Source organism: Equus caballus, chromosome 5 (assembly GCF_041296265.1).
Source record: "Equus caballus isolate H_3958 breed thoroughbred chromosome 5, TB-T2T, whole genome shotgun sequence".
In the NCBI taxonomy this organism is placed as follows: domain Eukaryota; kingdom Metazoa; phylum Chordata; class Mammalia; order Perissodactyla; family Equidae; genus Equus; species Equus caballus.
The window spans coordinates 31,751,942-31,766,684 of NC_091688.1; the positions used below are offsets into that span (position 1 = coordinate 31,751,942).

General features: G+C 39.8%; 1 protein-coding gene across 9 annotated transcripts in view; it reads right to left on the reverse strand.

Annotated features, from left to right (window-relative positions):
- The window catches only part of DDR2 (discoidin domain receptor tyrosine kinase 2), a 152,791-nt gene that overhangs the window by 7,460 nt on the left and 130,588 nt on the right, over window positions 1-14,743 (reverse strand). For all 9 annotated transcript variants that reach the window (XR_011438609.1, XM_070266811.1, XM_070266808.1 and 6 more), the window contains 6 exons: window positions 10,355-10,598; window positions 7,715-7,777; window positions 6,452-6,582; window positions 3,365-3,575; window positions 1,721-1,944; window positions 399-526 (listed from right to left, as the gene is read on the reverse strand). Coding sequence is in view for 8 of the 9 variants with exons in the window: in XM_070266811.1 (XP_070122912.1) it covers window positions 399-526; window positions 1,721-1,944; window positions 3,365-3,575; window positions 6,452-6,582; window positions 7,715-7,777; window positions 10,355-10,598 (1,001 nt within the window). In the remaining variant the exon portion in view is untranslated. The remainder of the gene's footprint in view (window positions 1-398; window positions 527-1,720; window positions 1,945-3,364; window positions 3,576-6,451; window positions 6,583-7,714; window positions 7,778-10,354; window positions 10,599-14,743) is intronic.

Below are 14,743 nucleotides of genomic sequence, written 5' to 3' on the forward strand. Positions count from 1 at the left end.
AGAAATGGGAAAAAAAGAAGAATGGAGGAGACTTAGCAAGAAAGATGTGCATGATTTTCAAAAGTTTGCCAAGAGGAGGTAATGACATTCAGGAGTATGTCTGTACATAATGATTGAAGTACACATTCAGACTGTTGTGTATGTTGGAAAGTACAGTGCTGTGAAAAGTGGGGTAGGAAGTAAATATGTAGCAAATACAGTGGGAAATGTACATTTGTGTTTGAGAAAGATGGAGAACAAAGATGACCCATCAGAAAAATAAAGCATAACAATGAAAATGCGAGGCAGCTCACAGACCTTCCGATCTCAAAAGAAAAAATTGCTCAGAAGTTTCCAGGAGTGTTCCTGATCCTGAGGATGAAATACATAAAGGAAAATTCAAAATGCAGACCACAGACCTGGCATTCTTGTTGGCATCTGCTCGGAGCATTTTCACGGCCACCAGGACAGGCTGGTTGGCACTGACATCTAGGGCAAAATCTTTGTCTTTGAATTTTTCCATTCCCTCCACTTCACAGAGATGAACCTAGACAAAAGTCATCTATCTCAGCATCATCATTGCTCCTGAAGATGTCTCAGTACTCTTGTTGGGCATTTCCTGGAGATAAACTAACTCTTACAACTCAAGAAAAATCATCAAAAGATCAGTAAGAAGGTATGTGTAACATATCTTTGATTCAAATAATTGATTAAAAAACAATGGTAAAGTATCCAGCTAATATGATATGTTACTGCTTTATAAAAGAAATATACATTGACTGGCACATTAAATATGTGAATGAATGAATCTATTACATAATATTTTATTACAGCACGGCCCACTATAAAATGCCATTCAGTATAAATGTTGGAACTCTGATTCAAGGAAGTTTAGTTACTGGATCATACAACCCTAGGGGAATTTCCCTTCTAAGGTAATCCCTTAGTATAGGATGAGCATTAGAAGTAACCCCTATGTATTATAACAGTATAACGAGTTTGTGTTCTCAACCCTGGGGACAGAAGGAGTGCATAAAACACCACAACAGATACCACAGACCCTTCAACTCCACCAGCGCCAAACCTCCCCAAGGGTAAAGCATGCCACCCACCCTGAAAACCAATAACTCATTCTTATTAAACTTAAATCATTGCTTTGAGTTCTCAGAAGGTTCATGTAACTGACGTAAGAGTGAAAAGTCCAATATTACATGCATCACTCTGAGGGCAATTAAGAAGCGTGCTCCTCCTTATCTTAGTTGGTGACTCAGTCCCTAGTGGCTGGTTCTGGGACCAAAGGCAGGAAGGAGGTTGTTTTTGACCATTTTACATGAAACTCCCATTAAAAAGAAAAAAACAAAGTGGCTATCAAATAGCAGGGTGTTCTTGGACAGTTTATAAAAGATGATCACATCTTTATGGGTCTCCACCCTCTGTAGCCTATTGTAAAAATTTTTGAAAATATTGACTATTTTTCAGGATAACCGAAGTCTAGTGACTTGTCTGCTTTAAAAACTCCTATACAACAGTCAGAAGACCCAGAAATTCCACAGCTATTTGAGAAAGATGCGGTTGATCCAATTCTAGTCTTCTAGAGGACAATGCAAGGAAAGACAAGTGGAGGAGACATTCAGGTGTGAATCCACTTTGAAAGGGACACTTTGCTCTACCAACCATTTTTATTCAGTCACTTCCTTTGAGCTACCAAGAACTGGAGGGCCCACTCAAAGATTCAACTCACCTCCCCAAACTGGCCTTCTCCCAGCTTCTCCTTGAAAGTTAAGAGTTTCCTGGGGAACTCTTCCACAGCCACGTCTTTTCCTGAGAGCAGGTCCATGGTAACAGCAGGCACTGAGTAGGTGTTGCCTCCAGTCACACCCTGGAGGTTTACAATGTCAGCTTCTGCATAATGGGGCACCCCCTCAGGCCCATTGGGCTGGACAGGCTTCACAACGCCACTGCAGCCTGGGAAGACAATGGCAATGAGTCTCATTCCAAGGGGCATCTTTGGAGATCTCTTCAAGGAAGAAAATCTGAGAGGAGGGCTAGAACATGCCCTTAAGACAGCTTAATCTACTCCATGACATTCTTATTTAGAGAATGGTTCCTCTAGACACCCTTGGGGCCTTCAGAATGCAGGGCATCAGTTTATCTTCTTATTCTCCTCATATTACATGGTCATTAACAATCTCCTTGACTAATCTTGCAGAGCTGTGGTGAAGCTATGAAAAGGTTCACGATATACAAGAGTGGGAATATTAAAAGTTGAAGATTTAATAGCATATTTTCTTAATTTTAAGACACTCTCACTGATTTAATAGCCTATTTTAGGGATTAAAAAACTTTCTGATTAAATTTATATGATCTAGTTTAACACGCATCTGACTTAAAATATGAGGGGAGAGGGATATTTTAGACTTCAGAAAATAGGCACATTACTTCAGTTCAGCCTAGGAAATAAATTAGTTTATATTTTTTTCTTGCTGTCTCTGTAAAATTTCCTGAGTTCAATCTCTTTCAAAGTTTGCTATCTATTGAGTGATGAATCCGTGTCAGTTTCCTTTCTTTCTTCAGAAAGACTCCTTGGAAAGCCTATGCTTTCACATTTAGTCCTGTCTCCTTCTCCACCTAACTCTCTCCTGAACAACACAAGTCTTCTTCTATTGACTTGGGCCACTTTCAGTTGCTAATCTCATGGAAAAGCTGCTCTGAGCCTCAGTGATGACCCCAGAGTCCCTTCTGATGTCACTCTGCTCCACTTTTTAAAAACATTGGGATGTGAATCAATTGGCACTGTTTTACCAAAGCAATGCTTTTATGGAAAAGGCAAGAAATACCTACTCTCGTAACAAAATCTTGTGTTATTCCAATAAATTTTCACCAAAGAGAAATCAACAAAAATTAGATAACTCAATTATCCAGATGGCTAAGAAACTGGGAATCTCTGGATGTCTTTAGCTTCATTTATTATTTTTTTTTCCAAGTGAAATTCTAGTCCTGAATTTACCCCAAATGATGTTTGGTATTGGGTGCATACTCTCTGGGGGCCTTCTCAATTTACTCTTACGTAAAAGGAGGAGACTGAACTAGTTGGACTGTTTATGTTCTTCCGGTGTTAACACCTTAGTAACTCTTTTTATTTTCTTCCTCTTTTGACTGTGGGTCCTTCCAAACATCTGCTATTTACAGTAGCAAAGGAGAAGCCCTCAGTTTAGGCTATGAGCAGCAGCAGACCAAGTCTAGAAAGAGAGGGTGAACTTCTCAGGAGAATGTAGACTTCTCTAGACTGAAACTAGATTTGGTTGAGTAGGAGCAATAGTGTCACACCTTCATAATGCTTATCAAAGCTTCTCCCTCAATTCTCTGCCCACTGTTTCATCCTCACCTGACTCTTCCTCCCCTGGAGCAAATTCCGGAAGTTTTCGTATCAGCCTGGATGGCTCCTGGTAGTCAGGGCGAAGGGGAAAGATGCGATCATAAGTGGAGTTGGATTCCTGCTCACTTGGTGATGAGGAACGGTTATTGTTGAACATGCTGGACTCGCTTGGCAGGGAAAGGCTGACTGTCATTTCATCATCCAGCATCCTCCGGGAAGCCTGAAGGAGAAGGATAGGGAGAAAGGCATGTTAGTACAAAGGGAATCATCACATCCTCTTCTTAAACTCAGCTCTTCCACTCGGATGAAATAACTCATTAATACTCAAACTGCAGAAGCACTGCAAGTGACAGGAACGCCATCTGTTCTACAAATGCCTATGTTGTAGAAACTTAGAATAATCCTTCATTTCTTCAAGACAGAATTTGACCTCCAAATTTCTACACTGCCAACATTCATTAACTTTCATTGAAGCATTCATAAGCAGTATTTCCACGATGTTATAAGAACCTATCAGGAGCCAATCAAAGGACTTCTCAATCTTACAGAGTTTTCAATGTCCTATTAAACAATGGATTTTGCTGACTTATCCTACAACTGCTTTGATTTTCTGTAGACATAAATTACTGATTTATTACTGATCACTCTGGCACTGTTGGTTAAGGTAATACCCCCTCGACCCTGCAGTTTTATGAACCAAAAGTAAAATGGCTACAAAATTGGAAAGGAAAGCCCTAAGCGTCTGGAAATATCAAGGTGAATTACACCTAATATAAGAATAAGAAGAATAAAACAACTAATTGTTTCGGCATTCTATCTAATGTGACCTGCCTGCCTTTGAAAGGAAAATTCCAGAATCTGAATATATATAACTATTTGGATTTAACCATATCAAATGCTCCACTCCAGCAAATACACTTTGGATGCTCAATGAAGAAACTTAGATGTCTGCCTCATCCCTTAGACCGAAAGATTCTTTGTTACAGTAATATCCCCAACACTGAGCATGGAGCCCAGCACATAGAAGGTATTAAATAAATATGGGTAGAGTTTCTCAAAGAAAGAATGCTGAGGACACCATCAAAATTATCCTACAAATAATGCTATAATATAAAGCTGTTTGGAGTAATGTTTCTTGGAATTTATGTATATGCTTGAGGGTTTTCCATAGAAAATTCTGGCCCCAGGAAGAAATCCTTTGTCATTTCAGAGCATCTTGAGTTATCTTACTCAGGATGTACAGCTGTAGAAAGAATTTCTTGAAGGGCCAAGTTAAATATTCAAGGGCCAAATTTTTGCTTTCCCTTTTACCCAGAGAGTCTCCAAATGAACATTTCTCTTCAGCCCATGAATATATTCCAATGGGACCCAGAAGAAAAATCCAGACAAGTATGGTAAGTTCTGGCTCAAAGAGAAAAACAGCTCATAGAGTAGAGTACACAGACCCTCCCCCCTAACTAAAATTCAGTCATAACAGACTGTTCAATATGGACATACACCAGCTTCAAGCTTTCCAATGAACCTTCAGATCACCAGCTCCCAACGCTACCACTCTTAACTATTCCTCACCTTGGAATTTAAATACCCAGAGTGTTCCAGAATTCTGGAAAGGTTTTGATAAAAGAAGAAAGAAGAAAAGTTTGATACTGCCTCATCATGCCAGTGGTAAGCTCTCTATGGATTCGGCTTTTCAGTCTTCAGTCTCTATTAATGGACTGAAAGCTTTGTATTAGGTAAAGTGTTTACGGACTGATGATAAGGTCCTTGTGGGAAGCAAAAAGACCCTCTCTTCTGTGAAATAGTCCTGCCCAAAAGCCTTAAAATAAACCTCAACCATCTCCACTGAATGTGGAACAGATTAGAAGGAATTTCAGGCTACTTGTCTGGGTCTTTCCCTCACTTCTCTGATTTGAGCCCCTTCCTTCCTTTCCTACACTTAAAGAGTTCTGGAGATTCATGTCCATCGTCATGGTGCTCTTGCCCCTCTTCTGGCATGTACTCCACATAGGCTCTACCCTCCCCCCTGTTCCCTCCCTGTGATGGGCAGTTCAAAGCCTCACAGCCCAGAGTTTCTATGGCCTCTCACAGTCCAGGTCTATTTGAAGTCATTGAACAGGGAAGGGATCCATGGCCAAAGGTACAAACACTTAATCAGCAGCAGAACCCAAGAGCATCACATACTTAGTAACAGTGCCCAGAGAGCTGCTATTTGGCCTAAGAAACCAAGAAAAGTCATAGATATTCCTTCTTTGGTGGAATGCACATATTTTGGAAAAAAAGAAGTCAACATATTTCAATATTGACAATTGGAATGAGCATAGAAAACAGGATATTAGCTGAAGGACTTTGAGCATATCACATTTTCTCATCAGAAAAACAGTTAAATATAACTGCTATGCCTAACTCACCATTATTCAATGAGGTTCAAGTAAAATGATACATGTGAAAAAAAGTCTTTGTAGATTGTAAAGTGTTAAACAAATGTAATAAAAATTTATTCAGATAATTTGGCATGGATAAAAAGAATCTGAGGAGGGACTCAGGTGTGCATAGTCATAACTTTCAAGTACACAAAGAAGTAGGAATAGAATTGTGAGAAACTTGGCTTGGATATTAATGAGACTGGCTGTTTATCTACATGCACACACACACATACACATACTCAAACCAAACAAGCAAACAGAAAAGGAAGACAAGGAACAGCATTATCAGAAATTTTAGCTAGGTATTTGTTGTGTATCAGAATTACTTGTTAATTTTTTTAAAAAATACAGATGCCTGCACTCTCTCCCAAACTCAGTGAATCTAAATCTTCAAGTGGGATGCCCAAGTTGAAATTCAATGTTTTGGTAAGAGTTTTCTGATCTAGCTAGGGAGGTTCCAAGATCTCCATTCTAAAAATAAGAAAATGGACTTAGCTTATTCTTTTCTGCCTACTCTCAGGAACAAGCTTCTCCATTCCTGTGCTTCTTGGTAGCCTTAGTTAACTCTGACCATTGACAAATTTTTGTAATTTGCCAGTTACTCCCAGGATAACAGTGGCTTAGGAAAGGGAAGAGCAGCTTCCTAACCCATGATTGTTCTGCACCTCCTCACCTTCTCCAGCATTTTCTGCCAGAACTGCCTCCAGAGGATGATGACAATGATGGCCAGGAGGATGAATATAATGGCCACCAGGCAGCCAATCAGGATCCGAGTGTTGCTGTCATCAACTTTAAGCATTGGATCTGTGACCAGGAAGAAAAAGATGGAGAATATTATCATTTCATGGGACAAGGAAAAGTATGAGGGATTGGACCGGATACAAGGAGGTAAAACCTTTTCCTTCAGGATAATTCCACAAAATGCACTGTAACATTTCTGCTTCCTCTTGGTCTTGCTACTTTTGTATTACTTTGCTCCTATATCCTACAGACCTCCTCTATGGGACAGTAGCCTCTTCATCCTCATGTATCAGACTGGATAATGGAGAGGTTTTCCATTTGTCCCAAAATTTTCCTCCTTTATTATCAAAACCTGGGTCTACTGACTCCTAATCACACCTTGTGAAAAACAGATGAAGAACCAGTTTCACAATTTGCATTCTTTGAGACAAGCCAAGGTTCCTGAGTCCCCTTTGGAGACACTCGATCATACGTGTTTCCCAGATTGCTGGCTCATATGGCCAGTGACTGTCTGAAGCAATGGATATACTTTTTAAAAATTATTTTATTGAGGTCATATTGGCTTATAACATTGTGCAAATTTCAGGTGTATACAATAGCCAAGACGTGGAAACAACCCAAGTGCCCATCAACAGATGAAGTGATAAAGAGGATATGGTATATATATATATAATGAAATACTACTCAGCCATAAAAAAGACAAAATCATCCCATTTGCCACAACATGGATGGACCTTGAGGGTATTATGTTAAGTGAAATAAGGCAGACAAAGACAAACACCATATGATTTCACTCATGTGTGGATATACTTTTGCATATGTCTCTCCAATTAGTGAGACTAGCATTTTGTTTCACAGACTTCCACTCTTTCATTGAGATCCCCACTATGAGTCTTACCTAGAAATGTCCCTTTCCCTGTTCTTGCCTCAAGCTTCCCAAACTTTCATGGAACAATTGGAACAATGCTAGACTCTGCCTGGGCTGAAGAATCACATGAACCAGCAGGAAAGAGAGTAAGTTTAGGCCCTTAACTTTGGAGGTGAACTGCCCTATCTTTCCAGGGCTACTCTTCACACAAAGCTGCCTGGGATCGAGCCTCCTACACAGACAGTCAGGCCTTTGCAAATCTCCACCCTTCTCCATCCTCCAGGAGATAACTTCAACTTAGTTTTTATAACTAGGAATCACACGTACCGTAGGTTGTGGGTGCCACAGGCAAGGTGGGCAGGGCTCCAGAGTTATTGTACATTGCAGCATCTGTTACAAAACAAGGGTAAGTCAGAGCTGGGAGAAGACAGCTATGCAGTGGTTTTTCTGAAGGCAGACTGTGAGCAAGCACATTATGAAATCAGCTTAGTGGGTTGCCACTAGCCTTTCTTAAAAATGAAATCACGTAATATAGTAAATTAAAAAATACCACCATTCATCTATGTGGTAAGGGAAACTTTTCTTTTGTAAAATTTTTGTTTAACTTATCACGTACTAGGTGTCATGGTACAAAAAGTTTAAGAAACAGTGGTTGAGAAGAGTGTGACCACACATTATAAGAAACTGTGCATAGGCAATGAGACTCAAGTTCAGCAAAATGCAGAGAGAATACAGTGGCTAAGTGGGCATGGAATAGACATAGTGCTAAGATGCTCTTTCCTTCAAGGAAGTTAAATTGTTTATAAAAGGGTTTTCACTATGCTTTATTGCCCTAGCCCTTTAATTTATAAATTAAGGCTTCATCCTTATAGATTATTGATATTACAATGCCCTTTGCTGTGATGTTGCAGCTTCTTAGACCCCAAAAGCGTATTTGCCAGATTGATGTTGGCAACTCATTTTGCCCTCTGATTTGTCTAATCAAGGAGGCCAAGAATTAGAATATGTATTTCCCTTCCAAGAAACATTTTCTCCAGAAATCCTAATTTTTCTTCTTCTCAGCACTATTGTATAAATAGGGAGGTATTTGGCATCTACATGAATGGGTCCTCTGGCTCCACAGAAAATTAATATTGTCACGACATTGGATTTAAAGTTTAGGAGATTCCAGAAGCCAAAAACTATCATCCAAAGCTATAATTAGCTACGATAAGATAAGTGTACCAATTACTCTGCTGAGAGAATCCTTGAGCATGGATGGAAATCTATTGTCCCCCAGTTAACACTTACGATGTAAATGACACTGCCTTTGAACATCTAAATTTCTGCTCTTAATAAAAACTTCACATAAAATAATCAGTCATTTACTCTTAGATTAAATCATTATAACAGAAGGCATTGAGGCACCAAACCTGTTTTTCTAAGCATATGTTCTATATCCTTATCAGTACATCTTAATGAGCAAACCATCTCACAATTTTCTTCTTTTAAAAATCTAATCAGGAAGTATGCGATCTTCTGGCTTATCTTTAAATTAGTCTCTCCTCCTCTCTTCTGTTATTTTTTGCTTATATGTGCTTTGCTTCCACTCTTTTGACACTGTGCGTTACAAATTACTCTCTAGTGGCCTTTCTCCTTCTGACCACTTATCGTTGGTGCCACTTTGAGCATCTTTTGAAAAGTCATTGTATAGAGTTTGTATCCCCATCTAAATTATGGTGGTATAGACAATTTCCTAAACGCCTTTTAACTTTTCAAGACTAAGCACAGTCCCTATTGCCCAGTTTGTGGTCTCTAAATACCATTCCCCACTCAAAGGAACCAACACTGCTTGAGGAAGTAGTTGATTTCACATCTAGGGCAGTAAATGTTCAAAATGAGCTTGGGGTATCTTGCTATTTCAGAAAATAAGATAGTTATGAAAAGCTTATAGGGTCCAATCCAAAGAACACAGAGCCAGCTTAAAGGTGTGTGCACTGGTCAAACATAGGACAATTTGAGCATCAAAAAGAAGGATAATAGCAATTGACTAAACATATTGAATTTATAAAAAGCAATGAATGCATAATGATGCTGAAAAAAAACAAGGATGAAAATCAAAACTCAGTAGACACCATGGAAGGTTGCTAGGGCATCAACTCATTACTCAAAATTGATGAGGAGAAATAATTAATCATGTAATGCTGCCCTTCCAAGGTGAACTGTACCTCAGGGTGAACAAGTACCTGAGGAATAGTTCTTCTATTCAGAAGAAATTCAGCTAATAAATGCAGAAGGAATAACAGAATTAGGAAATCACCATTTGGCAATCCCCAGTGAAATAAGTAATTCGAGCAGTGGTCATCAGTGGAGGGTAAAACCTAAGGTAGAAGTTTGTGGGGAAATTTCCCCTGAAGAGGTAACCACCTGAGTATCACTAATATCTCAGCGTCACTAAAAGTCAGAGAATCTAGCATCGCATCCCAGTGATGGGGCTCAACACCAAGTACACAGCACTGTCTACGAAAAATCCTTGATGAAAATAAATACTGAACTTGATTCAAATTAGCCTGTAGATATAATCTCCAGTCTACTGGATGACAGAAGGTAGCGGCTACAAATCAATGTTATTTATTTATAAATTTTCATTTAAACATTTTAGTAGTGCTCATTAGGTGTGCTTCCCCTTAACTGACTTAATTTATACAAAGTTTTTAACACATTGGACTCATTATTTTAAATCCTTTATCTTACACCTCTTTTAGGCAAATACGTGAGAGCCAAGTAAATATTCTGTCCACTTCCAGTCTCATCTCTGCCCTTCCACACTTAAAACTAGTTGCACAAAAGATTCCCTCTATCCACCAAGGAGAAGCCACCTGTACGAGCCTCCTCCTCCCAGAGACCTGACCATGAGAAGCTCCAGACATGTGCCTGCCTCCCTCACTACCCTGCTCCCACTTCCCCTAGGGCCCCTGAGCTCCCAACCTGACTGGAAGGTGATCTCACTGAACATCATCCAGGTGTCAGCAAAATGGTATTGGCACTTGATGGCACTGGCCATGCGGTGATGGAGAGGCACGGTGACGAAGCGAGCACTGGGGTTGACGTCATCCAGGACAAGGGGAAAGGAGACGGCATTAGGTTCCCACTCATTGGCCTCAGAGCGGAAGTAGCACTGTACCTCCTTAAAGATCTTCACACCTTTAGCAAACATGTTGTTGCAGTGGACCTGGCAGAGAAAGAGGCATGTGAGTGACAGCTGACACTGCTAGGTGGCATGGGGACACAGTGCAAGCTAACCCAGTAACATACTAAACAGTTTCTGTAAGTACCACCCTTGGTGAAGAGTTGGTACTCTGCGTCTTTTGGATTTTCCCTTCCAGGAACTTCACAATGCCAGTGATACATTGGTCTAGCCTTATAAAGCCTGGGTGGCTATCTCAGTCCCTTCTAGGCAACTGTGTGCCTCTGGCCACCTCATTTCGTGTTGCTGGGTGTACTTTCCTCATCTGTTAAATGAGGTCTGGACCAACATGTTCCCAGGTACTTCCTTGCCCTTAACACTCTCAAGCCTATAAATCCTCTCAAACACAGTTGCCGTCTACCAGAATCAAGCTATTCTGAACTAGGGTAAGAGGAAGACCTCCATTGTCCTTCCTCCTACATATATTCCAAAGCCAGTCCATTCCTTCCAACAAGTTTAGTTGGGAAACCTGAAATAATACACAATCCAAAACAATTTCATCTTTCCCTTTAGAAATCTCTTTTCAAGTGCTGTGTATTAGCATTTTTCAGCCAGAGACACAAAACTTAATTCTCTCTCAATTAAATTCAGTTTAGGTAAAGCCCTTCTGACGAGGGCACCAAATCCTCCTCATAGATATTTCCTGAGATGAGAAAATGTCTTTGGGAAGGTAGCTTGCGTCCTCTCGCCTGCTGTCATGACTCTCTCACCCAGATCTTTGTATGGCTTTTAAGGGTCATAAGGAAAAAAGATTTTGCAACACTTCCTCTGTAGCAGCTTGCTGTGTTTCATACCCTCAAAAACAGAACGTGCATATTTGTAACTAAGTCAAGTCTCTCACGGTAGTTCAGTAACATTTCCGCTGCCTCAGTCTTACATGGAAAATGGAGCTTTGCTGGTCACTATCACCTGAATTTAAAGACTTCATAGGTTGGCAAAGCATCATTGTCATTCTTGAAATAGATCTGCTGTTCCATTTTAATGTCTTGCTTAGGTCCTGAATTGTAATTGTTTAACTATCTTCAATACCTTCCTCTAGTCTCTAGATAGTCAATACAGGATTGCCATTCAGAATTTATTTAGCAGCAATGATTATAGAAATTCAATGACCAAAGAAACAGATCAGAGATTCTCTGAAAGAATAGAATCAGAGCATATTAGAGCAACCGGAAACTTTAAAAGTCATGTAGTCCAACTCTCTATTTACTAATGAGGAAACTGGCGCTCAGAGAAGTTTGACTTGCCTGTGGTCAGTCAACAACAGAACTGAGGCTAGAACCTTACCCCAGTGCTCATTCCACACGCCATGCCACACGGAAAGGGAGCAAATTGCCTTAATTTTTTTCCATTTGGATTTTCCTCTAAATGTTTTGATGTTGAAAACATGTGTTAATACTTTACTTGGGATCAATTAGTCCCAGTTTATGGAACGCAAGTCAACGGAGCAAGGCTAAGAACAAAATCAAAGAAATACCATCTACAGCTTCAATAGAATTTTCAGATGTTTTGAAATCTGCAAAGTGTTGGATAAGTAGCCTGTGGGGAAGGGAATAATCTCTCCTACAGATGTTTTGGGAATTCTCCTGGAATGCAAATAAATAACATAGGATTTCATTCCCTTGTGGATTTACATATTTATTTAATAAATAGAATACATTTTTTGCGACTGGCCCCATGGCCACGTGGTTAAGTTCATGCGCTCTGCTTCAGCGGCCCAGGGTTTCGCCGTTTCAGATCCTGGGCGCCAACATGGCACAACTCATCAGGCCGTGCTGAGGTGGCATCCCACATAGCACAACCAGAGGCACTCACAACTAGAATCTACAACTAGGTACTGAGGGGCTTTGGGGAGAAGAATGAAAAAAAAGAAGATGATTGGCAACAGTTGTTAGTTCAGGTGCCAATCTTAAAAAAAATAAAGAATACTTTTTCTAACGTATTAATATATTTTAATGGTATATTTTAAGTATATTTCAGGGAGTGTGTTAAACGGGCAGTAATTTGCCTAGGAAAGAAAAACTACTCCTAGAAGACATCAGTGACATGAAAGTCATCTTTTATTTTTTATTTGTCTCAGAAAAATTAAAATGTGCTAGAAATGTGTTTGACCTTGAGAGGTTCTGGCATCTTCTCATTTCAGGATATGCTTTTTTTTTTTTAAAAAAAGATTTTATTTTCCTTCTTCTCCCCAAAGCCCCCTAGTACATAGCTGTGTATTTTTAGCTGTGGGTCCTTCTAGTTGTGGCATGTGGGATGCCGCCTCAGCATGGCCCGATGAGCAATGCCATGTCCATGCCCAGGATCCGAACTGGCAAAACCCTGGGCCACTGAAGCAGAGCGTGCGAACTTAACCACTCGAGCATGGGGCTGGCCCCCCTCAGAATATGCTTTTGAATAATTTTGACTTGTCATAAACTACTTAAACAGGAGCTGCTGGAGACTCAGGAAGATCAAAGCCTATTAACTAAATATTATACTTTTATGGAGAGTTTAAAATACATTTTATTCTTTGTGGGGCTAGAGATTCTCCCAATGGCATATAATAAATTGATACACATATTAATAGGTACATATGGATTTACACATTATTCAGAAATACAATAAATTTTCTCTTGAAGTATAGTTTTGTTACTATTCATATTTCCCTTCTCCTCCACAACAAATCTATGAAGGATAATATGTTACACACAATTGCACACACTTATGTTTTACAACTGCCAGAGAGCCATCCTTGAACAATATACTGGCAGACTGGGCATGCGTTGATCTTTCTGTTCTCATCTTACATATTTATTCATTAAACTAATAGCTATTAATCCTATTAGGAGATGTTATCATATTAACAAGTGGGAGTAATATTATAGACATGGATTTTCTTTTTGACTCTAAGTCTGTGCCAAGAATAACAACTTTTTGTCTACCAGGAATCCTTGATGATAAAGAGTTTTCCCTCTTCTAGGTCCCCATATCATCCTACATCCTACATATCTCCTTTTGAAAAATAAATAGTGTCTTCTCCCACTGAGCTGGAAATTTTCCCAAGGTAGGGGCCACTTCTTATTCAACCGTTTACCCCCAGAACCTAGCCCAGCACTATACACACTCCAAAGACTGTTGCTAAATTAGTAACAAAGATAGATAGAAGAATAAATGAATTTAGGAAACAAATACTGAAGCTGAGGGCTGCGTGTAAATAAAGGCAGAGTCAACAATTTGTTCGCCGTTAAAATTCTGTACCCAACTATTGATGGGGAAAAATAACAGATAAACAGAGATCCACAGGTGAGGTCAAATTCACTTGCCCACCCTCTTTCTTGGGGCTTATACTGGAGTCCTCTCATGCTCCTTCAGAAATCTGTAAGTGTTATATGTGAACCACAAAAGCTCCTTGGGTCTCTTTCTTACATTCAGCAAAAGGACTTTCCTCTCTACCCTTAAGTCTCAGTTTTCCTCAAGCTTAGAACTCAGGTTTAGCACCCAATCTGGTCACTTTCTGTCAGGACTTTTCCTCTCTTCCCTTCCTTCCTCTCTGAAACATACTTGGGATTGAGTAAGAGAAAAGGAAAATAGTCATTTGAGCTAAGTATCAGAAAACTCATCATTTTATTAAAAGAGATGTCCTCAACCCTTACAACAAAGTTGAACTCTCCTGGAAGGGCCCACCTCAGAGAAAATGGAACTCCAGCCTTAAAGGCCCAGGCTCTTCTCAGTGTCTGCAGGTACCATGTTCCAGCACACGCCCAGTCTGCACCTTCCCCAAGACTTCTGGCTTCTATCCAACCACTCAACAAAATTTACCTACTCTCTCGCAGCTGCTCTCTGATAATAAATTGATAAAATAACTTCTGCTTTGCATTTAAGACATTAATTATTTAACATCTTACTCTCCCCCAGGTAAAATGCTTGCATTATAATACAGACTTTTAGGTGATGGTATTTTAGCCACACCCATAAAAAAATCTAATAATTTACATTTTAGGCCTTACAGCAGACTTAGGTTAAACCCACCCTACCTTACTCTCAGCCTTGAGTCTCACCTATTGGGTACCAACTCCTCTAACTGCACAAAGAGTCACAGAGATCCCACAGAGAAGACAGACCCAAGTCCAGGGCCTGAGGTCTTGAATCCT